The sequence below is a fragment of the Camelus dromedarius genome, chromosome 4 (assembly GCF_036321535.1).
Source record: "Camelus dromedarius isolate mCamDro1 chromosome 4, mCamDro1.pat, whole genome shotgun sequence".
Classification (NCBI taxonomy): Eukaryota; Metazoa; Chordata; class Mammalia; order Artiodactyla; family Camelidae; genus Camelus; species Camelus dromedarius.
In genome coordinates, this window is record NC_087439.1 from 35,329,586 (window position 1) to 35,356,881 (window position 27,296).

Genomic DNA, 27,296 nt, shown 5'->3' on the forward strand with positions numbered 1-27,296 from the left:
CCTAATTATCACAGCTTTGACAATTAAGAGCTAATTCAGGTTGGTGTCTAAGGTTTTCAATATGTTCCCATCATTTATTGAACACTTACTTTCTAGCACCACAAGGTGATCCAGGCTTATCTTGTACTTTCTGAACCCAGTCCTTGATTCAGTCATTTTATTGAAAAATAGTACTTAGAAACCAACTTCTGGGTTATAGGTATACTCATTGCTGCTGGGTCTCATTGCTTCTGGTCTTTCTAAGTGAACAAAGCAAGGAACTATATAATTGACTAAAGAGTGTAGCCAAGCATTAGTATCATTTTTTTTCACTTTTTATCACTTTATTGATGTGTAACTTACACCATAAATCCCCATATTCTAAATGTACAACTCAATAATTTTAAAGTAAATTTGCATATTTGTTCAAACATCACCACAATTAGTGTCTTTTCAAAGCTTCCTAAGTGATTCTAATGACAGTCAAGAGTTTAAGACCACTAAACTGGCCCACAATTGTTGGTGCTTTTTGCTACCACAGGGTGTCACTATTAGAGGCCCATCTGCTACTTGGAAACACTGGGCTTCTCCTATACTGCAGCGCCCCTTCTGGTTTAGATCCAGTGGAACCTGTTTCGCATTAAATAAATTGCAGCTCAAAATCAGTCTTCATTCTCCAAAGTTCAATCAAAATCCCTGAGCTACATTTGAGGCAGCCTCCAGAAAAAGTTACACACTTGTCCAAACCAGTTCTCCACTAGACTCTTGTGCATGTCACTAAACCAGACTTCATTTGTGACTTTTTAAAGAGCATTCTCTTTTTCATGTCAGTTGGTTCTGTCTACCTCAGCAACCAGCTGAGCATAACCGTAAACAAAGGAAAAGCCAACGTAAAGTTTAAATATCTCCAATATGAGATACTCCTTTGAATATCTCCCTTGAGAAGCACTCTTACTGTTCTACATATAAAGGGTGTGGCTAACAGGGACTCAGTCTGGGAGATGTTGAAATGGTTTCCTTAGGCAGGTGATACTTGAACAGAGCTTTAACTGATGTCTACTAATAAACTTGGTGCAACACAGAGAGGTGAGGGAGGGCACATCCCAGGCAAAGCAAGCAGCATATGCAAAGACCCCGCAGGAGGATAGAACAGGAAGGCTAGTGTGACCAGTGCACAGAGAGATAATGGGAAATATGTTACTAGATAAGACTCGACAAACAGACCTGAGGCCAGATCATCCAGGTTCTTAAGAGAACTGAAGGATTTTGCTCCTAATCTTAAAAGCAATGGAGTCTCACTGAAAAAATTTAAATGCTGGATTAGAGGAAGATGGGGGGATTACATGACATGAAAATATTTACTGAGAAAAGTTCACTGTGACTGAAGCAAAGAAAACAGACTGGCAAAAGTAGCTAGTGGAAAATCAGCTAGAAATCTAATGCTTTGAAACAGGGAGAAATGATTAAAAAAAAAAAAAAAACCCAGTGGGTGACTGCAATGATGCTAATACTGAGAAACACAATAGACAGACAGGACTTAATGATTGGTTGACTCTGGGGGCTGAGAGTGAGAAAGGCAACACGGATGACTCAAGTTAACAGACTGTACCACCCGCTTCTCCTTCTTATCTCAGTCCTCTATGGCCTTCCTCGTCATTCTTTTTAAACTTTTAGCTCTAGCTCTCTGTCATTCTCTCTATCTTGTGATAATTCTTGATCATTTCAATATATAGGTAGAAAATCCTTCCATTATCCTGGGTGCTTAGCTCCTTGATTTCCTCTCCTTCAATCATCCTGTATTCTATGTTACCTTAGCCACTGATTCCCATGGACATATACTTGACCTTACACTACTATTAACTGAAATCCTTCCATAGTCTCATTTGCAAAACAACAACAACAACAAAACCCCAAAACAAACAAACAAAAACCTCCTTTTGGTATTACTGCAACGCCAATATTTTTTGACCCTACTGGGTCCTGTATTCCACTGATTCTGGACTGTCCCTCATTTCATCATATGCTCACTTTCATTATTAAACATCTTAAATTCCAGAATTAGTCATTGTTATCACTCTCTCTCATGTACTCACACCTCACTTAGGTCCCTCTCAATCTGTATAATCACTTGGCCAAGCCACCACAATGATAATAAATGATGCCCTTTGAAGTTGTGTAAAAATAAGGCATATGCTGATGTATTGTTTTCCCCTTAAGATCGATTCTCTTTTCTTCTACTCCCCACTAGAAGCCCTGGGAAGCTGACCTGTAAGGACTAAATATATATAGTGTCCTCATGCCCTCTGGCTTTCAAATAGTTCAACCAATGGAAAACACTAGCACGAAATAGAAGGGATAGAGGATAATACAGTTCTGGTTATTTATTTCACTAGTTTCATTGCAAGTTCATCAAAGGCTGTCTGTGTCCCTAACCGAAGTCAGTTCACTGGCTTGTTGTAGGGGATTCATTCTCCTTCTGAATTTTAGAAATCTCTCCTTTCACCCAGGGCTTCCATCTAGAGATGTTAGTAGCTCTACTGCTAGTAGACTTGGGTTCCTGCATGTCCTTGTAGTTTGACTGCACTATATCCACAACTTTTGTTTTACATTTATTACTGAAGTATAATTGACAATGAAATGCACATGAGCCAATCAATTCTGACAAATGTATACACCTGAAAATCCCACATTCCAATTAAGATATATAACATTTCCATCATACCAGAAAGTTTTCTCATGACCCTTTCCAGTCTGTACACTGTCTGCCAAGGTAAGTACTATTCAGATTTCTATTCCCATACATGACTTTTACTTATTTTAAACTTCTGTAAATTAAATTAGTTTTTATTCTTTTGTGTCTTGCTTTTTGCTCTCAGCATCACAGCTATGAGATGTATGTGTATTATGTCTCTTTTCACTGTGTTATTCCACTGCATGAATACACTACAATTGATCTCATCTCCCATGTAAAGACATGTAAGTGGTTTCTAGTTATTGACTTTTATACACAATGATATTATGAGTATTCCTCTACAATCTTTTTGTGGGTATATGTTTTCATTTTCCTTAGATAATTAAAGAGGAGTAGAATTGGTGAGTCATAAGGAAAACCTATGTTAACTTTGTACGAAATTGCCATATAGGTTTTCAAAGTGATTGAATAATTTTATATTCCATAAGTAATGTAGGACGGCTCCAATTGCGCCATGTTTTCACAATATTTGGGGTTGTTCTATGGTTTTTATATTTTTAGCCATTTTACTGAGTGTATAGTAGTATCTCATTGTGGTTTTAACTTAGATTTCTAATACTGAGCAAATTCTTGTGTGCTTTTTGACTATTTGTCAGTCTTCTTTTGGAAGATGTCCCAGTCTTTGGCCCAGTAGGGAGGGTAGCATTTATCTTTTTTATAATTGAATTATAAGAGGTTTTTTTTCTTTAATGTTGTCAATGTAAGGCTTTGAAACTATCTACTCTTACTCCCTTTCTTCATCTTTCTAGTTAGCCTGAGCTTAAAATCTCTTGCATATTTCCTAAAGAATGAGTCAACATATGTATGTGTATGTGTGACTGAAACATTATGCTGTACACCAGAAATTGACACACTGTAACTGACTATACTTCAATTTTAAAAAAGAGAGAGAATGAATCAAATGCCTGTTCCAAAGACTTTCCAGTTATACACGGTATTCTTTATCATTTCGTCCTCATGAACCTCCACAGCACAGCATAGAATAGTGCTTTGTGTTCAGTGTCAAACAAAAGGGAGTGAAGTCACACTTCCATAGTCATAGGAACAACATAATTACCTCTCTCTCTCTTAGGGTTCAGATGATCACTAATAGTGAACATATTTTTAAGAAAATAAAGTTTGGCTAATTCAGACAGTAAATACACAAGCAAATTATGGCATAAAATAAGAGCTACATCAAACACTTTAAGGTGGTCAATAAATGGTAGCCTCTTCTCCCCCAAATGATTTCATCCACTATTTGAGGAGGGTGAGAGGTAAAAAAGAAATTGTTGCAATTTTAAAATAAAGTTCACTTGTGTTTTTGCTACCAACCTCAGTTCTCTCTTCAGGCAAAAAATTCATTTCTATTGGGCCCAATTGGGATATAGAGTGTTTTACAAAAGGGGTGCAAAGAGGTTACAAAGTAGCTTTCAAGAATATTTTTTGCTTATTGTGGGAGGAAAGAGAGAGTAGGCAAAGAGCTCTGGGAACAAAATTGTCTCTCCCACTAATTCTATCAGTTAAAGATTCATAGTACTTAATGAGCTGTTCTTTTAAAGTGCAAAAGTCTTATAGGGTTAAGCCTCATTTGCACCAGAATGTCATTAAACAAATAATCCATTTTAGCTAAAATTCAAGTAAGGCAGAAAGGTTTGTGGTAGGGGAAGGAGATGTGAAGAAACTTTCTGAGGATTAGGGGAAGTGGTAGACTCCTCATAGCTAGAGACCCAAAAGGCAGTGAGCATCTGAAACTAGGAAAAGAGATGGCAGGGTTTCAAAAGAGAAAGGGGCAATGGCCAAGTTCAGTGTTGACATTTTGATCAGAGGCAAAGAACAAGGGATGTGGGCAACTCATATTCCAGCAGGACTTTCAGATGACTACAGTAAGATAGTCAGACTAATAATAATAATTTCTCTTATTTTCATACAAAAATTATAATTCCTACAACAATTTTGCAATACAGATACTATATCATCATTTCCTGATTGAGGAAACTTGCACACAGAAAAATTACATAGCTTGCTCGAGGTCACACCAAACTACATAAATGTAAGGGCAGAATTTGACTACAGTTTCCAAAAAAAAATTTTTTTTGACTGAAAAATGTCCCTTATCTTCAAGGAAGGCTTCTACATTCGGCAGGCTACAAATCTCATCTTCCTTCATTTCGGCTCAATTTTCTCGGTCTACAGCTTATTGGACTTTCTAGTTCGTCTCAATGTCTTTCTGGTCAACCTATGCCCTCTTAGAGAAGGGTGTCAAAGAGTGGAAAGAATTCAAACTGTAGATTCAGACACCCTGGGATCCACAATTCATCTCTGCCTCTTATGTGCTAAGTGGCTGTCAGCATATTTCCTTGTCTGTAAAATAGGTGATCATACCTAGCTTACAGTATTATTGGTGGTTATTTGAATTATCTATTGCTGCATAACAAACCATCTTATAATTTAGTGACTTAAAAAATTGATATTTATTCTGCTAATAATTCTGTGATCTGATCAGAGTCTGGTAGGGACAGCTCATCTCTGTTGTACTTAGTATCAGCTGGGCAGCTTGAAGGCGAGGGCCAGAATCATGTAAAGGCTTAGTTACTCACGACTCTGACAACTGATTCTAGCTGTGGTCTAATACCTTAGCTGGTGCCGGAACATCCACACAGGGCCTTTCTCTTTAGCTCAAGCTTCCTCGCAACATGGGTTCCCAAATATAAGCATTCTAAGAGAAAGAGCTGTTAGGTGGAAGCTCTATTCCTTATTATGCTCTAGCCTCAGAAACTACATGGCATCACTCTTTGTAGCATTCTATTCTTTGAGGTAATCACTAAGGTCTGCCCAACTTTTAGGGAATGGGACATATATTCCATTAATGAGGGAGTGGCAGTGCTCTAGAAGAGCACTGGGGGCCAAAAGTCATGTGGATGCTGTTCTTGTAAACTGAAATCTGCCACGATCAACTTTCAGGCCACACCATTTCACACCTCTTACACATGCAAAATACACTCACTTTCTTCCCCAAGACCTCTCTCTGAAGCTCATCAGGCTTAGACTTGAGGTCTAGGATCTTGTCATCTAAATCAGATGAAAGTTTTTGGGTGCAGTCCCTTGGGTTTAGTAGCTTGAGTGCCATTCCTCTTGATCTGCATGTCTCTGAACTAAAGAGATGATTCACCCACTCCACATTCACTTGACATACAATGATGTGTTAGATGGAGAACTACTACATGTACTCATACTCAAAAAAGAGGTAAAACAGATGAAACACAGCAGTCACTGGTTATTAACAGTTCTGAAATACAGCCAGGTACACGTTACCAGTTCCTTGATAAGTGCTCAGTCCTACTACCAGGAGATCTCTGTGGCTCTTTGCTTTGCTTTTTGGGTTTTTTTCAACCACTTATTTATCTTTTCTATTCCATAAAATGAATGTCACCTTTGAGTAACAGTTGAGTGGTTTTTTTAGTCTGCTTCCTGCCCATAGATTTTGAAAGGTCCAAATGTATCTTTTAATGTTGTACTATTGCTATACTCTTCAGTACAAGGAGATTAAATTCCTTTAAACATTTTGTGGGTTTCTTACAAATCAATTTATAATCCACCCCATTAGACAAAAGAAATATGTCCAAATCTCATTGGGATAAACATTTTTTTTGACTTGAGCTCTCTTTAAGGACATCTCCTTTAAGATTCTTAGAAAACTTATTGTTTAACAGAAAGAATCTTTGAGGCATCTATTAAAATCCCTAGAGGGCCTTTTGTCTGTTTGAAATGGTCTATAAGGCACTATCTAAAAAATTTATGAGGTTTTAACAAAAGGTTTTTTATTTAGACCATTTTCCTGACAGCACCCTGGATTCGATCTCTGCTCAGAAACCACATCTTAATTTTAGCATCATTTGCCATCTGGAGAGGCTGGGAATGAGAAACAGTTTTCTTTTCCAATCCAGCAAGTCCTAAAGACTTTATATATAACAGTTCTTTCTTTAGCTCATCTTTCTTCCTTGCATTTTACTACAGGCAGCTAGAAGCAGATAAGAGACAAAGCACATTCAACCCTCTTTCAGCAATTTTTCTTCACTGGAAAATAGGTATATTTCTTATTTTCCACCTTATTGCAGGAGACATTGTTGCTAAACTTTCTGTCACTACATAACAAGAGTACCCTTTCCTCTAGCTTCCTACATTTCCCTCTTTTCTTTAAGTCTTCACTTAAAGCCTTTTTAAGGCCCCTGAGGCTTCCTTTACTTGTTCCCTTGACCCCTTTAAGATTTCACTAACACTGTCTTAAAGATGCTTCCCATTTCTGCCTGCCTCCTACTCCTAAAGCTACTTCCACATATATTTGGTTTAGTTTTGCCTGTACTTTACTTCCTGAAACCAAAATGTGTTCCAGCTGTTTACCCCTGCTTATAAAACCATCCTAAAACTCATGGCCTAAAAGAACATTTATTTTGCTCAGAAGTCTGTAATTTGAGAAAAACTCTGTGGCGATTGCTCATCTCTGCTCAACCAAGCCTTAGCAGGGGCAGCTTAAAGGCTGATGACTTAATTAACTTTTTATCTCTGTTCTGTGATGTTTTGGACATCAGCTGGTAGACTTAAAGCTTACAAATGACTTGTAGGCTGGGGCCTAGAATCACCTGAGGGCTTGTTAACTTACATGCCTGATGGTTGATATTGGCTATTGGCTGAGACCTTTACTAGGGCTGTTGGCCAGAATACCTACATGTAATCTTTCCACATGTTCTGAGCTTTCTTACAACATGGTGATTGGATTGCAAGAGCAAACACTTTGAGAGAAAAAAATCAGCCAATAAGAAGATGTATTACCTTTTATGACTTACCCTTAGAAGTCATGGATGTCACTTCTGCTGCATTTTTTCATTGAGATAGTCACACAGGCCCCGTAAGTTCAAGTGGAAGAGAAATACCTTCCACAGATGGGATATGCACTAGATTCTGGAAGGGTACATGAGACCAAAAAATGTTATTGACATTTTTGGAAAATATAGTCTGCCTCTAAAGAGTTAAATAATTTACATTAAAAAAGTAAATAACACATTTCAGTTTTATGTCTCAAGCAAAACAAACATTATTTTTCTAACTTCGTCCAAAATACTGCCTTAACATTGGGTATATTCATGGTCTTTAAAGACACCTTGGATTGAATGTAAAATCTTGTGGGTATATATATGTGTGTATAATTTTTATGTGGGAGAATACATCCCATTCTTAAAATATCATTGACCAGAAACAAATACAGTTAAGAACCATTGCTGTGATCTGTACTACAGAGTACAATATTTTTAAAATATATTTTTGGAAAAGGGGCATATTTCCTGTAATGCTGAAAGTCAATTTTGCAGAAATTTCCTTCAAAGAAATTAACAGGAGGAAAAAGGAGCATTGGTACAAAACAGTTAAATTTCTCATCATTTTTATAATCTAATCAATATGTATTATAAAGTCTCAAGCAAACATATATTGTCTCTCTGCTCTATTCTGCCCTTAAATAAGCTCTCTCAATTGAAACCAGAATCAATTTGCAGTAATTCAGCTTTCCTATTTCTTTAGAGTAGGCATCAAAGAAGGTACATTATGATAGTATTGAAAGCCACTGGGGACTGTGTCAACCTGTCCCTAGAGTTGTTTGTTCTCAAATTTTGATAACAAGCTCTGGTTTCATGAATCTAGCTTCAAAAGACATTAAGCTAGATTCACATGGGTCATGATTCAGAGGTTACCAAGCCTTGTGAAGGAAAAGTAACAAAGCAAAATTATTTTCCCCTTCTAACCTAGGCCTTATCACTAAAATTCCCATTGTCTACTGCTTCTTGAGTAACTAGAGTGGAAAATGGAAGAATACACATAATCAGAAAAAGAAAAAGTGGTAGTAAGAAAAAAAGACGTAAGTGCTACATTAGGAAGAATGTCAGGCACTTGCCACTCCAATTCCAGAGAAGAGAAAACTGTAACTGTCAGAAATAAGATGGAAGTGTCAAAAGTATATATAATTACCTACATTCATTTAGAATATTCATCAATGGTTTTGTTCTAGAGTTCTGTAAAAATTGCAAATTTCATAGAGAATTAACACTAAAGATCCAAGTAATATAGGCACTATACAAAATATTCAAGCTTTTCCTACAAAGAAATTGAACACTGCAGGGACAAGCTTTGGAGATATTTGCCTGCTTACAAGTAGTCTGTCCCTCAGGAGTTATTATCACTCACCACTTCCTGCCATCTGTCTATACCCATCCCTCAATATGAACAAATGACTGTGAAGCTCTTTTGATCTTTCTTTCTCATTCCCTGTCCCTGCCCCCTTTATAGTATAAGCACATTTGGACACATCCAAAATTTTATTTTAGGTACTTGACTTGATTCAGTCTCAAAAGACCTAGCCCATAGAATGGAAAAGCTTTTTGATAAGTTATTGGAAAAACAAATATAATACATTAGAAACTTTAAAAATAAAAGCAGGTACTTCTGCTTCCATGTATTACAGGCTATCTGGTGCTATAATCATCTTCCTGTCATAAACAGCTAAAAATATGAAATTAATGAAATACATGAACAGTGTATGTGTGTAATAAATATGTAAAATAAACTTGTGAAATATGCAGTTGATACTTGAACAACACTGGTTTAAATTGTGCGGGTCCACCTATATGAGGATTTTTTCACTAGTAAATAATACAGTACTACACCATCCACGGTTGGTTGAATTCCCAAATGCCAAACTGCAGATAGGTAGGATGGGCAGATGGGGAGGAACCACATATATGGAAAGCTGTTTATAATTTTAATGGAATTTTCAACTGCATGGAGGATTGGTGCCCCTAGTTCCAGTGTTGTTCAAAGGTCAATTATACATGGAATATTATATGTTTTCTACTATATATAACACAGTGACACATATATATTTCAGACATTCAACAGTAAGAAGCACAGGGTTTTAATCACTAAATTGAGGGAAACACATGAAACAAGTAACCCCACCATTACCCATGATCTTTTCCTGATGGTGCTTCCTGGGGGATTTTAAGGAGACAGGTGAAAACAACCTCACTGAATTGAGGAGGCAGAGTTTGGAGTTTGAGACTGCTAAGACAACTTGTTTTTGTAGAACAGGAGAGAGCTTCACAGAGAAATAGCTTCAAAAGTCTGCAATGAAGTACCCTTGAGTCTTTTGCTAAATACAGTGTAGTGCATACTTAGGTGAATTGTCATCAGACAAGGCAAAGGACATTTACTGAGAAGTTGTAAACCCAACAATTCTCAAAGCTCACACAGGACTTGGAAATGTTTGAGTACTGACCAGGCAGCATGTATAGAGCTTATTGAAGCCTGGGGCATTCAGTTGAAACCTTAGGAGGGCCAAACCTTTGTAATAGGGTTAAACTAGCCCTAAAGTTAGGCTACTCTAGACTTAGCTTAATAAAAGTTTAAAAACAAGATTTCAAAGGATGAAACTATCCTCCAAGCCTCTTAACTGCCTTCTAAATCAAACTTCAACTCTCCAGATAGGACGATCATAAAATCAAGACACTCAATAATGTAATCTTTACATTGTCTAGCTTCTAATAAAGATTACTAGACATGCAAATAAGAGGAAAAATCTGATCCATAAACAAGAGAAAAATCAGTTAAAAGAAACAGACCCAGAGGAAGACAGAGACTTTAAAATACTTATCATAAATATGTTCAAGGACTAAAAGTACACATGAAAATAGTGAGAAAAGAAATAGTATAAAAAAGATCCAAACATTACTTTTAGAGCTGAAAAATGTAATATTTGAAATGAATATTTCACTAGAGATGTTTATCAGCAGATTGGAAAATACAAAAGAAAGAGGCAATAAACTTTAAGTCATAAGCTATAGAGATAGATCAAACTAAAGCACAGAGAGAAAAGCAGCAGCAGAAAAAATTAATAAAACCTAAGTTACCAGAGGAAAATATCAGGTTGTCTAATATACACGTATTTGAAGTCCTCTATAAAAGATAGGAAAGTGCATGGGGAAGAAAAAAATCTGAAGAAATTGTAGGGGCCAGAAACTTTCCAGATATAATGAAAACTATACACACATCTCAAAACTTCAATGAAACAAAAGTAGAATAAAAACAAAGAAAACCACATCTAGGCCCATCATAGTCACATTGCTGAAAACCTGTGAAAAGAGAAAATCTTAGGACAGCAAATAAAGGGCACAATACAGAGGAAGACAAGAATTATCATTGTCCATTTTATCAGAAACAATGCAAACTAGAAGATAATGAAACAACACCTTTAAAGTGATGACCAATCAACCAACAAACAAGCAAACCCCAAAACAAACTAAAAACAAACCCTGTTAATTTACATTTCTATGTCCAGCCAAAATATTGTTCAAAAATGAGAGGTAATTTTCATATTAACAAAAGCTGAATTTGGTGCTGTACAAGAAATATTAAAGAAAAATCTGACTGAAGAAAATAATATCAGATTAAAGCTTAAATCTACACACAGAGATGAAGAGCTATAGTAAATATGATGAACAATAGTGCTCATTTAAGAATTTTTAATTTCATATACTTAAAATGTTATTGACGGTTTAAAGCAAAAAGTAAGTCAATATATTGTGAAATTACAGCTTATGTAAAAGTAAATTGTATGACAACAAATGAATAGAGGAAGGAGAAAATGGAAATATATTTTGTAAAATTCCTACATCATATATATAAACGGTATCCTGTCTACACTGTCTACAAGAAATCCACTTTAAATATAAATACAAAGATATATTAAAGTAAAATGATGTAAAAATACATACCATGAAAATACTACTCATAAGAAAGCTACAGTGGCTATATTACTATTATACAACACAGACTTCAGAATAAGATTATGAGACATAAAAAGAGACATCTTATACTAGTAAAATGATACATTTTCAAGATTATCCACATAATCTAAATGTGAATGCACTTAAAAATAGCTTCCAAATATATAAACAAAAAACAACTAAGTGAAAGGAGAAACCAACAAATCCACAATTACAGTTGAAGTTTTCAACATCTTTCTTTCAGTAACTGGTAGAATAGAGAAATCAGATAGTATAAAAAGATTTTAAAACTTTATCAAGCAACTTGACTTTATTTACATTTATAGAGGACTATACACAAAACTACAGAATACATATCCTTTTCAAGTACACCCAGAATACTCATCAAGATAAACCGTATTCTGGACCATAAAACAAATCTTAATCAGTTAAAAAGGGAAGAAACCATTTGGAGTATGGACAACTTAGGACAAAACTATCAGTAAATAGAACTAGATTTGCGCTCAGGAGACTGATTCTGGTAGCCAGAACATGTCATCTGCACAGGGGACATACTGCCAGCTTCTGGAAAGACGTTCTTTTTCCCCAGGGATCTGTTGGTCAAAGTATACAGAACTTGCTTGTTCCTAATTGCTAAGTAGAAAGGAGAACGGGACTTTGCTCCCTCCTATACCCTGTATTTTTTATGATTTAGAGCCACCATACTTATTATTTAGAACAATTGCTAATGATCTGAAAGGGAGGAAACTTACAGGAGTAGAAATGAACTAAAACAGTAGCAGCATAAAGATGGAGAGGAAAGATAGTTATACTAAGGTAGTAGAAGTAATAGGACGTGGTTATTGGGTGGATCATAGGCAAGATTATAGGTTTGTCATGAAGAAAGTGAGTTCACTGTGACAAAATATTTGTATCTAGTCTATATAAAGAACACTCACAGCTCAATAATAAGAAAATAAACAACCAATTAAAAATGGGTGAAGTATTTTAACATACCTCCCAGTATAGAATCAGTATTCACAGGAAGAAGCTAAATATCATTAGCCATCACAAAAGTATAATTTACAATAGCAAGGAGATACTACTGCATTGTCACTAGAAGTGCTAAAATAAAAAAATCTGGAGCAACTATTACTCTCATACATCCACAGTCAGAGTGTAAAATGATGCAAATACTTTGGACAATAGTTTTCATTTACCATTTGATCCAGAAATTACACTCCTGGGTATTCACTCAAGAGAAATAAAAATACATATCCACAATAAAACTTATACATCCATGTTCATAGCAGATTTATTCATAATAGCTCCAAACTGGAAAAGCCAAATGTCCAAAGGTGACTGGATAAACAAATTTTGATATGTTAATACAACAGACTGTACCCAGCAATACCAAAGAAAAAGCTGCGGATATATCTAACAATGTGAATGAATCTCAAAAACATTATGCTAAGCAAAGGAGTTCAGACACAAAAAAGGACATTTTAACATTCGAGTCTGAAGTAACTATAAGCACATCAGAGTGAACATATCAGGAAGCAACTAAAAGAGATCTCTTTTTCTATTGATATTTCTATTGATATTTCTATTGATATCTCTTTTTCTATTGATATTTGAATATGTTTATTGTGACAGGAATGTTGTTAAAGACAAATAGTAGATGATATCACCAAAATGAAAAGGATGGAAAGAGCTAAAGCAGAAACTTGGGTAAATGTTAGCATTTTAGGGATACACAGAGAAAGGAAAATATGTGAAGAACACTGAGAAAGAGAAAACGAGGTAGGAGGAAGAGAACCAGAAGAAAGTGATATTTTGGAAAATAATTCTGGGAAAAGATATTCTGTGTCAAAGATCCTAGAAGGACTAAGAAAAAAAGGGTAAAGTGTTCTATGCCCTAGGCTACATACGGTCATTCGTGAGCATAAAGGCAATTTTAGAAGAGCAATGAGAACAAAAGTTCTATTGCAGTGGGCCGAGGAGTGGATGAGCAGAGAGAGGATGGGGACAGAGAATGTACCCTACATCTACAAAAGTTTGTTTCATAAAGGAAAGAAGAAATAAAGAAATAGCCAAGTCTGTGTATTTCTATGAATTTCTATGAATATCTTCTTCCTACCTGATTATAAATTTGGGCTATTTAATAAATACCTTTCAGCAAATGGATTCTCAGTAAGAGGTTCATGATATCACCCATTACTTCTGATAAAGGAAAAGCTGACTTAGAGAAAAGCACATTTTATGAACTAGTTCATGTATTATATAAAAGCAAAGATCCAGATTGCAGTATAGAATTGAAATGTGTTTTTGCAAAGTCTTGTTTTTGCTCTATGTAGAAAACGAGGCTGGATTTCCCTGTTCTGGTTCACTTATATCTCATGTGATTGTGTCACCTTGTGTTTCTCCATTTAAAAATAAAAGGCAAACTCAGCAATTCCTTTTTTCTTAAACTGCTTCAGTAACCAGCAGTTGCCACATTAAAAGCTTTAGCTGGAAGATTATAAAAATAGTCTAATGCTTCCTAGCAGGTAACTACTTTTGAACCAATTCTCCTTTCAGGGGTATATTGAGGTCAAATCAAATGGCCCAGGAAGGACAGGCAAAGAGAGAGAAGAGAGAGCTGGTTGACATTCAAATGGCAAAAGTGCATTTTGTTTGGAATGTTTTGTGCAAATGTTAAACAGTGCCCACATTTAAACACCTGCTTCTTGTTTAGAAGAGTTCAAATGAACACTTTCAAACACAATTGAGTAACACTCAAAAGAAAATCAAGTGTAATTTCCTAAGTTGCTGAAGCAAGGGTTCTTCTATGAAATCACTATTGTATTTTTAAACTGAATTTGATTATATTTGAAATTTACTGCACACAGTTCACTGGTACCTGGAAATTTCTTCATGCAGAGATAAAATTACAAGAAAAACTTTTAAAAATGATTGTTTCTGTGTGTGTTTTAAAATACCCTAGGTCATATCTGTGATAAAACTAAATTACTAAAGATAAAATCTAATAATCTTTAATAATTTTTCATTTAATTATTCTCTTCCTTGTGAATAAATTTTGCTTTTCTTTTAAGACACATTAAAAAGTAGGGGAAAAGCACCATATAAAGACACCTACAAGACACCAACTGTATAGCTTATCTTGAAATTCTTCACTTGTCTGCTATCTCTAAATATTCACCAATTAGGGAAGAAATGTAATAGTGGGGTTTTCAGGTTTCTTTGATAAATTTCCTAAGAAGGTAACTCTTTTACTGCCTTTATTAAATACCAACTTCACATCACCATTGCTACTTTGAAACCTTCAGTCTCTCTCAACGACAGGATCAAATTTAAATGCTGTAATTAGAACTTTATACAAACCGTGCATTCTAGTTCTGTGGTTACTCACTGCCATGAGCTTCCCTGACTTGGTTTCGGTTATTTTTCCTACCAGGGACTTCTCAGTCTATTCCACTTATACAGATCTTTCCCATCTTACAGCATCAGCTTATTAATTTTCTTGACTCTTCCAACTTAACTCATATGTCATTTCCATGTCTTTGTTGTCATTTAATATCTGTACTCACACTCAGTCTTAATAATTTTCTTCCTATGACATCTCTTGTATTACTAGCTTCTAAGGTTAGATAGCAATTCCTGTGCATGCTTTGTCTTCCTTAATAGATTATTTTTTTAAATGCAAGAACTTACTGTTTTCTTAGCACCACCTAAAATGACTGTTACAATACTATGCACTTAGCAGCAATATTTGATAAAGATTTGTTGACTAATGTATGAGAGGAAAAGAATTGCAACCTACTTGAATTATAGAAATGATTGTAATTACAATTTCGTTAGATACAGCATTAACCAAAAAAAAAAAAAAAAAAAACCTCTATAGAAAAAATGTTTCTCATTAAATAATTTTAAAGAAACTATTCAAACTGAAGTTTTAATAACTCTCCTTAACTGAACATATGTATATTTCCTCTAAAAGTCATACAGCATTTCTTTAAAATCTCACCTCTAGAACATCCCATTAAACAGCCTGGATTTAGTAATCTCTTCATCTCCAGGAATCCATCCTAAGGGAAAAAAAGGTAAATATTCAATTTTAACTTCACTTATTAGGTACATTATTTCATCAGTGTGAATGTTTACCAACTTTTGTGTACATTAGTGTTAAAAAAAATCAAACGTTGAAAAGTTATTACAAAAGTAGAACTGAAGAAAAAATACTATTACTAGTATTGCTGAAAATAAACAATTTGTTTTATTTATTGTATAAGTTCATAATCTAGATTTACATAAAATAAATATATTTTGCCTATCTCCTCAACTCCAAGAAGAAACTAAGGATGAAGCCTGACTTAATGATGGTTGAGCAAGAATATCTGGCTTGTGAATCTGATTAAGTACCCATTCAATGCAAGATAATGAGGATGCATTAAAAAAACTGCCCTTCAAATGGAAAAAAATGAGGAAGCAAAAGAGCTACAGAACCCATACCAGAAATAAAACCAATGCAGGGTTCTGCTTCTCTTATGCTGAGTCCTAGAAAAGTCTTTGTAGGGTTGGAACTATAAACCAAACAAATGAATTTTCTCATATTCTCATAATGTCTGTCTGGAACAGCTACTATGAATTTAGCTAAACTATTCTTGATTTGGTTTATATCTATCCCTTAAATTTTATTACAGACATTTGCAGGGGGTGGGGAAGGTTAATGCATTCCTCAGAGTATTTCTCACTGTGCAAAACAATATTTTCCTCTTAATGTTTTAAAACTACATCTTCAAACTTACCTGAAATGACCCCTAATTCTAGTGCTCAAGGATTAGGCACTGTGATACTACATACTACAAGATATATGATGTAATATAATGCCAGTTAATGCATAGTGCCATAAAGAAAAATAAAACAGGCTGAGTGGATGGTGAATGTCAAAGGGTGCCACTCTAGAAAGAGTGGCAAGAAAGGCCTGCTTGGTGTGACCGTTTTTGAACAGAAACCTTAACCATACAAATATCTGAGGAATAACATTCCAGGCAGAGGACTTAGAGCAAATCCCCTGGACAGGTGTGTGGATGGCAAGTTCAAGGAACAGCAAGAAGCAGGAGTTTAGAGAAAGCTGAGGCTGGAGGTAAGAAGATACCAGAAATGAAGGCAAAAACTTTGTCAGGGTCCATATCTCCAGGGCACCTGTAGACTTTGTTAGTGAGAGCAGGCCAACCCAGTCGTCGTTCAATAAATGCTCAAATATTTTTCCTGTTACTCTACAGGAAAAATAAAACAAAGACTATTGTCCTAAGTGTCATGTAGAGAAATAGCTGTTGAAGAAGCAAGTGTCTCTTCCAAGAAGGAAGGAAGGAAAATTCCAGAGCCCACTGGAACCAGCATTTAAATTTCCAAAATCCCCTCCATCTAGTGAATGCAAATATAAATACATTTTTAAAATAATAGAACATAATTGTATAGAAACTGAAATATGACACTTTTTATTTAAAATAGAGCTCTATATGCTTCACAGAAACAAGTGCAAGGAGTGCTTAATTTATTATCTTTGCCATTTTACAAAACAATACATTTTTGGAAAATGCATACATAAAAATATAACATTTAGGCAGATAACTATTTACATCTGAAGGCAGCTAAAAGTTATGCAATAATATTAAAAAGCTTTAAAATAAATACTTTTATGACTTGTTGATAAAGTTAAACATTTTGGTATGAAGGCTATCACTGAGTTCTTACTAAATTCTAAAATAGTCTTATTTCTAAACAAAATAAGCATACATATATTACTATAAAATGCATATTTACACAGGCTAAAAATTAATAAAACATCTGGATATTATTCATTTCTCTTTGAAATTTGGAATTCTCTTCAGCTTCAATGATTAAATTGCAACTACTAAAATTTCCATCTGCATATTTTTTGATATAATTTATTGCCTAATTTTCATTTTAAGACCTAATCTATTTCTTCATATTTCCTATATACATTCATTTGTAACCTGTCTGTGGAAAGGCAATATCTTTTTACATTCTTAAGAATTTCAGCTACCTCATAATAAGCCTTTACAACAGTGATTCTTTTTCACAGTAGTTCAAGAGTTCAAGGCATGTTTTGCAATGTCAAAATGCAATGGTTTTGACATTTGTAATATGTTCTTAGGTATAAGAAAAGTCACACTACCAAAAGAAAAGTATAATTAGTATTAGTACTTTGAAAGTCAATCCAAATTTCCTTTTTTTGAGATCTGAATCATTTTCTGTTTTTAGGACATTTTGAAACCTGAAACACAGATGAAGTTTGAATAATTTTTTCCAGTCTAGGAACAGAAGACTACAAGAGCTTGACACTAGGCATTGTGGAAATGAAGTAGAATCTAATATTTTGGCTAAGATAAACTTACTTTATATAAAGAGAGAAAAAGAGTTGGATTTGTAAAAATGTTTACTTACTTGTATTTAGCCTGTTGGAGGAAATGGAGATATTGGTAAACCCCATTCTAATCCTGCATTGGATAGACAGAACATGGGCATATAATTACCTTTTTAAAGGCAAAGTTAATGAAAGGTTTGGGCATAGAATAAAAACTCAGTGGAGATATAGAAACTAGGGTCCATGAATCTTGCTACAGATTGTCTGGATTGAAAGTTAAATCAAAAAGATACAATCTCTTTTGTTGTCTTGGGAATGTAGGATGGAAATCTAAAGTATTTTTCCCTTTGTTCTCTATTCAGTTTCCAGATGTCAGGAACCATTTAAAAATTTAATTCTCATTTTCTGAAGATACATAAACTAATAAGGTAATTTCCTGCAAAATATAAAAATATTTCTGAGTTCAGGATCCAATTGCAGTTTGGATTTCAGCCCCTACCTGCCTCTCAGCTGAGACGATTCGTATAAAGCACATTCCCAGATGGATCTGGTGACACCTGGCATAAGGCTAACTTCCTAACACATTCAGATTCTTAGTGGCTATGCTAACATTCATGTAGCCCAGAGTAGAAATCTTGCAGTTAAAACTGTTAGATATGGAGAGAAAAACTTCTTGTAGGATAACATGGACCACTGGCAAGAAAATATACTCATATCTGAGAATATTAAAATCTAGGATGAGATAGTGTTCATATTCTTCCAAATGTTGTATTACTCTATAACTGAATTAAGAAGCATCCTGGCAGTTCTTAATAGTGAGATTTTAAAATGAGAATTATTACTTAATTTTAATTCAATATTATATTCCAAACCATATGACATAATAATTTTAAAAGATAGTCTAAGCAAAACAAAGCAACAGCATGAAACATAGCAGAAATAAATTTAGCAGTCATGTTATGGGACATATATTTCACGTTCCCTATCTAAGTCACCATCTCTTAAGTGGAATTTAGCATTAAGGCAAAAGTGGACATTCTTTGTATGTTAGCTAAAAGCTAGAATATAACTAAACCACTAGCCTTTTAAAAATTTAAATGAAAGTCTTCTTTGCTATTAACAAATATCCTCTTCACCACACTAAATGAAAAATTACTAGAGAAGGCATGAGATGAAAGCTCTCATATGTGGATACGGGAAATTAAAATCTTGTTAAGGGGGTGAGTGTGTAGCAATCTGGACAGGGGCTAGAATACTAGAAGAACAGGAATTATACAGTGACCAGAACTGATGAAATCCAGTAAAGATACTTTTTAATGTACTGAGAGAATGTGTATGCCAAAGATGAATTAATGAGAAACTAAGTAAAGAGAAAAGAGAATGTGCTACCAGACATGGTCCCATATTTAACTACCAAATCATCTTTCACTCCTGTTCCAAAGCATAAAGAGAAAGAACAACCTTTACAAAAAGGAGAGGAATCATGAGGCATCCATCTCTTACCATTACTTGCACTAAGAAATCTATATTCTCACAATTTCTAAATTTTGTTCAGTCCTCCAGTGGTTGCCTACCTAGCTTGACAACTATTTTACAATTTTTCCTCATCCTATTTGTTTTTCTCACTGATCTCACCATGAATGAACAAATGATTTTAGCAGAAATAAAAAGAGAAGTGGGATTTGATTATCACCATTAAATGTCATGTTAGTGTACATTCCAGGTAGGCTTAGATGGATGCTAATTATCTTTTAATTAATATATGTTGGATACAGCAGGACACTGTGGTAGATGCCACAACTCGGTCCTCACACCAGTTCTGCTAATAACTAGCAGTCATTTAATCTTGGATCCTTGGTTTCTTCATCTATAAAATATGGAAATTGAGTTATGAAATCTCTTACATTCTTTACAATTTTAAAATTCTGGTTTTGGTTTTTGTCTGTGACATCTCTGAAATAATTTAGACCACCAAGGGATTCTCCTTCATTAAAAGGCTAATGATCAAGTTAAATAGTAGCTAGTAATTTTTTAAAATTAGAAACTAAAGATAATTTTGGGAGACAGTAAGGAAATATTTTAAAAAGAGGTGAGAAAAATAATGAAACATAAAGGAAAAGCTAGAGGTAAAAAAATAGCCAAATATCTGAAAATTTGCATTAAAACACTTTGAAAAACTGCCTAGATTATAGACTTCTACTTAATATTAACATTTTAATGAAATTTTAATATTCCAATTGACATTTTTTTTTTTCTGTTTAGAGGAAGCCTTCAGAAGCGAAGGAATTACTGTCTTCACTAAATAGTGCATCAAGTCCACGTAGGTATTAGCTTATGGAGGGAGCTAACACAAAGCATTAGCAAATACTGAAGTAGTATGTTCCACAAAAGAAATTCAGAATATCTTCAAAAACCACAACGACACCATTTTAAGATACTAATTCTTAATCATTGCCAAGTAACTTAAAATGTTGTACTTGTAAATTTATTTAAAGGAACAATTATTGAAGACATCAACTACCATCAACTTCACTGATTTACTACTGTTACTTTCTTAATTTCCTGATGGGAAATAAAAAGTCCATACTTTAAATAAATTTATTTAAACAAAATACATTTCCATATTTATTTTAAATACTTAGTCAAAAACGATTCCCTGCTAAGTAATTTTGAGTTGAACTTTGTATAATGGCAAACATGGGCTCCCTGCCTTCAGATGACTTGCTAAGTAGGTTCCCTGGTACTTTTTCGTAAACTCTAAGACAGCCCTGAGTTTTCTCTGCCCCAGTAAGTCACATGGTGGCAAAATTCCAGCATAGTATAAGTAGTTCTGTTTTGTTTTGTTTAGTAATTCTACTAAAGCAGAAGTATTACAAATAATAAATTATTATGGAATGTCTAAATCTAATGAATCTATTGTAGATTTTCATTTAAAAATAAAGCTGATTTTGAAGTCTTCAGACACTGCAATCAGGTTACTATTTTCATATTATCATGGAAATTTAAAATGCAAAGTTAATTGAAAGTACAAAGATGAGAAGCAAGTGGTACACCTAAAATAGTGCACGACACAGCCATGTTTCACTTAACTTTCAAGTCAGAATACAAATTAAGAATTCTCGATATGACATGCCAAATATTTTAGACAGAAGGAAGCACACAACGGAATCTGTACCAATTACACACTTAAACGCTTAGCTCACAAGGCAACAAGTTCATGCTGGAATATTGACAACAAATGATGTTTCCCTTAGTTTAAGGAAATGATGCTGCATATAAATCCCATCACCACTTTATACAGTACTGAAATTTCATAAATAGCATTTTCCAAGCTTTATATTATACCCAAAGCTGAAATATTTGAATGGAGCAAAGAACACTGACACTTTGAGTCTAAGAAGAATAATTTTTGCTTAAAACACAATTGAAAAGAAATAAATATTACACAATAAGACTCCATCAAAAAGAAACACTATGAAGTTTAACAGCATAGGTATATACAGTAAATTTGCCTTATGCTCTAAACTGTATCCTATTTTTGTAAGTGAGCATTTTCTATTTATAATCATGCTGAGACTTAAGGAAAAATTAGAACTTTTAACTATTCCTTATCATTTTTGTTAACCTATCCCTTTCTTTAAAAATATATTTGGAAATTGAAACATAAGACTATTCAGTTAGGAGTTATAGTTAACCAACACAAAAACAAGAAAAAATATCTCTAAATGTATAGATAGAAGTTGAATGATATTTGTGATATTAAATGAATTAGAATGAAGTTGAATTAATACAAATATGGAATTATATTTGGTCACTTTCAAATAGATTATAAAACATAATGTCAAGGAAAATGGAGATTTTAAAACCTCCTCTCTTAAAAATTAAATAAATGTACTCATCCAACTTAAGTAAATAAAAGAGGAAATATTATTTTTGTTTATTTGAAATTATAGTGCAATTATAGTAAATAAATAATTTCATTCTCATATATGCAGAAACAATCTATGAAAAACCAAGGTAACAAGCACAAGCAAGATTAGCCCATCACATAAGCTCTTTTTAAGATCCCTTCCCATATGCACTTTAAAAAATTTATTATATTATTTAGATTGTCTAGAATAACCTGATAAAGATACTTTCTAAATGTGTTGAAAATTGAGAGTAGTTTTTGAAACCCACCATCATATAGAATTCAAGACATCCTACTTTGTATTATATTACATCTATTTCTCAATTTACTTCCCCCACACAGTCACATCCCTGTTCCCATTCCCAAATTAGACTGCAAAATCTCTGAGGGCAGAATCTACCTATCTTTTAATTTCCCTTTTGGACCCATAATTATAGCAAGGAAGATCTGGAGTGTTCATATTTTTAAATTAATGGATAACTGAATGAATGAGAGTGAAAGTAAATGCAGAACAAAGGTGTCAGGTTTTTGCTTTTGATGTCTCATCTCAGGCAAATAAAGATGGGTTCAGTAACATATTTCCATAGTAGAATGAAGTATAATCCCTAGATTGTGCTCTATATGATAATCCATAGGTATATCCTTTAGAACACTGTTATCCAAGTCATGCTTTGTAGAAACTACAATGTAGGCAAATGAAAGTTTTCCCATATTTTTAATGAAACAGTTCCATGGTCAAAAAAATTGGGAAATCCATTTTAAAGAAATTCAAGCAACATTTCTTTACTGCTAGACTCCACAAAGCACATGATATGCTAATATGCTCTATCACTTTCTAAGAATCTACCAAAGAACACTTTTGGTCTTGGATCATCTCAGAAAAGGGTTCTAAGAAACTGAGTTTAGGAAATAATATTTTAGAAAAATAAAAGATACCATGATAAATCTTCCTTCAACGAAGCAGAATTATAGATTTTAAGGGAATTCCTTATTTTATTCAGAATTCATCACTTCTGTCTGCACAGCAAGTAGAATAAAGGCAAAATTATCATGAGACTTCTTCAGTACCCACTGCCCATTTTGAAAGGGTAGAGAAAGATTATCTCCTCACAGTTACTGATATCCTCTGTCAGGTATGGCTATTATACTTCATTTAATAAGAGTTTTCTTCATTTCCCCCCAAAATATCTCCTAGTAGCCTCTTCCTTTTCTGTTCTTTTCTTTCTAAATGTGTATGTGCAAAATAGTAGGGATCACTGAAATTCATCCTAAAGACATCTCTGACAATGATTTTTATGGCTGATTAACCTCTGAAAGTATTCAGAAAATATTAATACTCATCTAACAAATAGGGTGACTAGGGAATTTCTATGAGGAAAATGTGGGTGGATATTGTCCTGAGAGTTCATACAGGTCCACTATGATTCTGCAAAATAACTTAATTTGTCTTCTGTTTGACTAAACCATAAATATCATCATGAAAGATGTTTCTGCATAGGGAGAAAAATACTATGGGAATTAAAGGAAAAGTAGGGATCTAGCTAACTTTACAGTGTGGATTATCACAAGATTTGGAACTAGTGCCAATTCTATCACTAGCTATGTGACTTTGGGACATTTCTCAGTGTTTCAAGATGTCAGGTGTCTCATTTGTAAATATGAGAAAGTAACACCCTTAGTGATTTTCAAACTGTTTGCCTCAGGAGCTGCTATGTCAGTGAACTATGAAGAGTAGAACATGGGAGGAGAAACCAAGTAAGTGATCTGACCTCACTTCCATCTTCCAATAAGCAGCTCCACTTTTACATGTTTTGTATGCTAAGGTTCAGAGTAATATTTAATTTTTTTAAAGATCCTGTTCAATTTTTTTAAATAGAGAAAACCATAGATTATATGATCTAAAGCTTTGTTTAGATATAACATGTTCCAGTTCACATTTTTTATGAACATGTTTTCATCTCAGGAAAATAAATGGGCTTTTACATTTTCTTTTCGATTCATTCATGTGCTCCTGATTCAAGTAAAGTAAAACCTAATAACTTTTATTATTTTATATAGCTTATTTTACACTTTTGCAATATCTTCCTTAAATAAAGAGATGAATAGATGTGTTGCTTCTCAAAAAAAATAATAATAATAAGGACAACATGGGGAGCGGATGAAGTCAACTCCCTCTCATGCTTGACTTTAGAGTTATCTTTTTCATGGTGCCTTTGGGCACTTGAATACTGTACTGTATTATCTCTGAGGTAGAACAACAACGACAACACAAAGGCAAAAAAATCACATGAAAAGGAAAAATGAGAAAGAAAGCTGTAAGAGATTTCTTTTTAACATGATTCTCATCATCAGGCTTTGCAGTCTTCTTTGACACAAAGTTGAGAAATAGTCTTCTTAATCCGAAGGGCGGTTAGGCGGGCTGCCCCATTGGCATACCAACACTCACGCATTATTCTCCCCATGACTCGGAGTGCCTTTAAAAGAGGAAGATATCAAAGACTTTAGCACAAAACACAGTGCAAGAGAAGCAAAACCACAAACCCAGGAATTGATACAAAGCTCTGATATAAAAATAGTCAACTTAAAACAATATGAGAATATCAAGGCCAAACCCCTTCAAAAATCCTGTCAAGGACAACTCCCCTCTCAGACAGCCACCAGGGCTTCTCCTCCCAGCTCTCTGAGAGACCAGAGCATCTCGCCTCAGACTGAGACCAAGGTGTCTCCTCTCAGACACAGACCAGGGCTTATCCTCTCAAAAAGAGATGAGGACGTTTGTCCTCAAACAAAAACCAGGGCAACGACTCTCCTAAAAAGACCAGGGCTCTCCCCTCTGACAGAGAAGAAAACCCCTTCCCTTAGACAGAGACCAGGGCAGCTCATCTCAGCCAGACCAGGTGTTGCCCCTCAGACAGGGTTTTTCCCCTCAGACTGTGATTAGGACCACTTGCAGAAAGAGAACAGGGCATCTCCACTCAGACTGAGACCAGGGTTCTCTCAGCAAAAGACCAGAGCTTCACCTCTCAGTGACCAGGGCAAATTCTCTCAGAGAAGGCCAGAGCATCTCCCCTAACACAGAGAAAAGGGTTCTCCCCCCCTGACATAAAAGGGTGTCTTCCCTCAGATAGACACCACGCCATCTCCTATCAGACAGGGACCAAGGCAATTTCTCTCAGAGAACTAGCGATTCTCCCCTCAGACAGTAGCACGTCTCCTCTGAGACTGAGATCAAGGCTTCTACTCTCAGAAAGAGACTAGGGTGTGGCCCCTCAGAAAGAGCCTGGGACAAATTTTCTCAGAAAACGACAAGGGATCCCCCTCAAATGGAGACCAGGGTGACTTCTCTCAGAAAAATACCAGAGCATCTATGCTCAAAGGGGCCAGAACATTTCCACTCTGACTCAGATCAGGGCTTCTCTCAAAGACCACGGTGTCTCTCTGCAGAATGAGACCAGAGCAGCTTCTCTCAGAAGAACGCCAGAGACTCACCCCCTCAGACATAGAACAGAGATCTCCCCTCTGACAGAGAAATGGATGTCTTCCCTCAGACAGAAAACAGGGCGTCCCTTCTCAGACAGGGACCAGGGCGACTTCTCTGAGAAAAAGACCAGGGATTCTTCCCTAAGACTGAGACCAGAGCTTCTCCTATCAGACAGAGATGAGGCTGGGTCCCCTCAGTTGGAGACCTGGGAGTCTCTTATGAGAAAGATGCCAGGGAGACAGACTTCTCCCAGAAAAAGACCAGGGTCTCCCCTAAGACTGAGGCGAGGGCTTCTCCTCCGACAGAGAAACAGCTCTCTCCTCTCAGACTGAGACGAGAGCTTATCTTCTGACACAGAAATTCTATATTCTCACAATTTCTAAAAGGAAAGGGCGTCTTCCTTCAAAGAGAGACCAGGGCATCTCTTCTCAGTTACCAAGGCAGTTTCTCCCCAGAAAAGACCAAGGTGACTCCCCTCAAACAGACACCAGGCTGTCCCTTCTCAGACGGAGACCAGGGTGACTCCTCTCAGAAAAAGACCAGGGCGTCTTCCCTCAGACTGAGACCAGAGCTTCTCCTCTAACAGAGAATAGGTGTCTTCCCCCTGACAGGCACCAGGGCAGTTTGTTTCAGAAAACCAGGGCATCTCCCCTCAGACAGAGACTAGTTTCTCCCCTCTCAGATGGAGACCAGAGCATCTCCCCTTAGAGACAGACCAGGGTGACTTCTCTCAGAAAATGACCAGGGCATCTTACCTCAGACAGAGACCAGGACATCTCCCCTCCAACTGAGACCAGAGCGACTTATCTCAGGAAAAGACCAGAGTGCTGCCCCTCCAACAGAGAACAGTGCATCTCCCTTCAGAAAGAGACCAAGGCTCCTCTTCTTAGACAGAGACTAGGGCGACTTCTCTGAGAAACAGACCAAGCATCTTTCCTCCGACAGAGACCACGGCGCTCCCCGCTGATAGAGAAACGTGTGTCTCCCCTCAGAGAGGTACCAGAGCTGCTTCTTTCATTAAAAAAAACCAAGGCATCTCCCCTCAGACAGAGACGAGATCATTTCTCCTCAGACAGCGACCAGTGCTTCTCCCCTCAGCCAGGGATCAGGGCGTCTCCAGTCAGACAGAGACCATGGAGTCTCCTCTCAGAAAGACACCACGTGGTCTCCTCTGGCTTTAGGCAGAGGCACGAGGTCCATTGCTCTGCTAGCTGCTTTGAAGCCATCATTTGTGTACCTTGAAGTTGGCTATAGGAGATGACAGGGAGCCTTTGCTCACTGGTATTTTCGTTAATGGAATTATACTAGTATTTTAAGGGCATATTAGTTTGGCATAATGTGAAATAATGGACCGATTTCATTTGTTTTTTTCTGTATGGTGATAAGTTGTTCACTCGTATTTCACGTACTATGTTGAATGTAATTTTAGGAAAGAGAATATGGCTGCTTTACACTACATCCTGTTAGAATAAGTGAAATCAATTGAATAGCTTCATCTTCTTGAGATGATCAATAATCATGGAAATATAGTTATTCTTTTTATGCATTTTATTTATATGTTTTATAAAATTTTTCTCTTCCTTCAAACTGCATGAAAATAGTATTCTTTCAATTAACAAATTATATATATTATGCATAAAACTAACAAATTTTGCCCCTGGGCTTTCAGACTATATAAACTTTCTTAAAAATCTATGAGTGGAATTAAAATATTTTTTAAAATTCCTGTCAAAACACAGATACTAATCCTGTGGAGGCTATTAATCCTATTTTAATTGAAAATTCCAGGAATATGGTAGAATGACTATTTTAAAATATCTAGATAAATATCATATGATATCGCTTATATGTGGAATCTAAAAATAAAATGACATATATGAACTTATGCAAAACAGACTCACAGACATAGACAAAAAACTATGTTTACCGGGGGGAAAGGAGGGGAAAAGGATAAACTAAGAGTTTTAAGATTTGAAGATACTACTATATATAAA

The 27,296-nt window shown here is 35.4% G+C and overlaps 1 protein-coding gene across 2 annotated transcripts in view; it reads right to left on the reverse strand.

Moving 5' to 3' along the window:
• Positions 1–22,519: 22,519 nt before the first annotated feature.
• The window catches only part of ACVR1C (activin A receptor type 1C), a 60,901-nt gene continuing 56,124 nt past the window's right edge, over positions 22,520–27,296 (reverse strand). For both annotated transcript variants that reach the window (XM_031451442.2, XM_064484794.1), the window contains one exon: positions 22,520–24,295. In XM_031451442.2, coding sequence (XP_031307302.2) covers positions 24,170–24,295 — 126 coding nt within the window. In that variant the 3' untranslated portion in view covers positions 22,520–24,169. The remainder of the gene's footprint in view (positions 24,296–27,296) is intronic.